General features: G+C 55.1%; 1 protein-coding gene across 2 annotated transcripts in view; it reads right to left on the bottom strand.

Moving 5' to 3' along the window:
- The window catches only part of SRP68 (signal recognition particle 68), a 48,440-nt gene that overhangs the window by 1,180 nt on the left and 45,812 nt on the right, over positions 1 to 1,448 (bottom strand). For both annotated transcript variants that reach the window (XM_006145770.3, XM_006145771.3), the window contains exons 14-15: positions 508 to 583; positions 32 to 84 (exon numbers count right to left, since the gene is read on the bottom strand). In XM_006145770.3, coding sequence (XP_006145832.1) covers positions 32 to 84; positions 508 to 583 — 129 coding nt within the window. The remainder of the gene's footprint in view (positions 1 to 31; positions 85 to 507; positions 584 to 1,448) is intronic.

The following is a 1,448-nucleotide window of genomic DNA, read 5'->3' as shown; positions in this document are numbered from 1 at the left end:
TTCATTCCTCAAACCCACAGCCCAGAATTACCTTATTGTCCTTGACCTGGAAGGTGGGCTCTGCCTGATGCGAGTCGTTTGCATCTGTAAGGTTCACGGTAACAGTGAGGACAGCGTCTTAGCACCCTACAGTCTCATCTGGAAGGAGGCCTGTCACACCTCAGAGCACTGGGAACTCAGCCCTCTACCTCTTGGGTAAAATTCTACGGAATGGTAAAGTTAAATCTAGACCCAGTGTCGTCAGCCCGGGGAGGCCACCACCCTGGCATGGAAGACAGCCACAGGAGAAGGACAGTGTCAGTGTTTCTCTAAATCCTTCTTTAGAACTGGTGACTGCTGCGGCAGAAGCGGGGCCAGGGAAAATAAAAGTCCTGTAGATTAACCAAATCAACCCCTTTCCATCCTACAGCAGCGGTGTGGAGCATGGGAGAGAGGACCGGTGTGACAGAGGGTGGGGTGCAGGCAGGGCGGTGGGGTGCAGGCAGCGAGGGCCAGGCAGGTGCTCACCCAGGATGGCTGCAGCCTGCAGGGAGCACTTCTCTGAGCGCACTTGTGTGATGAGCTCTTGCACGTCAGGCAGGTCCTGCAACGATTCAGAAAGCGAGGGATAGCCGGCTGGGCCCAGACAGGAGTCAAACTAACTCGAGTTAAGAGAGCTCACTGGTATTTTTAGAGGATTTTAGCCTGTTTCAAGTGGGAAAAGTTATGCCAGAGCTTATGTAATAAGCGGAGAACAGCAGTGACAATAACGACATTATTAATAAACACACGTGTCAGGCACTGAACGTGTCACGAACTAGGCGTTGCTCTAAGTAGCTCACATAATTAATGAGTTAATCTCCACAACCGGCCTGAGGTAGTCTGTGCTCCCATTTTACAGATGAGAAAACGGAAGCTGGGCGAGGGAACAACTTGCCCCGCACTCCCCACTGTAGCCAGCTGGGCGTCCGAAGCAGGCGCTGACTCAGGGACTTGACCCTGGCCACCCCACTGCACTCTCACAAGGGCGATGCGACTCCTCCCTTGGCACAACAGGAGTGACCAGACAAGGCCTGCATCCACGCAATCCCCCATTCTGACGCTGTCCCCCAAAACTGTGGGCCACGGGAGGCCTGATGGGTATCTGTGAAAGCCTTTCTTCTCTCTGGGGTGAATGAGCTGAGGCCATCCTGCTGTGAGGCCCCCTCCCAGCTCCACCTGCCCTTCTCAGCCATTGCTTCAGGCCCCTCCCCTCTTCTGTATTCAGAGTTGCGAGTCCTGTTTGCAAGTCCTGCGGCTGCAACCGAACCACAAGCTCTTCGGAGGAAGGAGGCAGGTTAGTACGCAGAGCCCCCCACGCCCGCAGCAGTTCCCGGACACTGGCTTGTGATGCTCTTCCAAACGGTCTCCGCTTGCTAAGCCTCGCCTGGCCTGCCAGTGTTTCACAGCGCTACCTCGTCATTGCATCT

The sequence above is a fragment of the Tupaia chinensis genome, unplaced genomic scaffold (assembly GCF_000334495.1).
Source record: "Tupaia chinensis unplaced genomic scaffold, TupChi_1.0 Scaffold000159_1, whole genome shotgun sequence".
NCBI lineage: Eukaryota > Metazoa > Chordata > Mammalia > Scandentia > Tupaiidae > Tupaia > Tupaia belangeri.
This window is presented reverse-complemented; position numbering and strand designations above follow the sequence as displayed.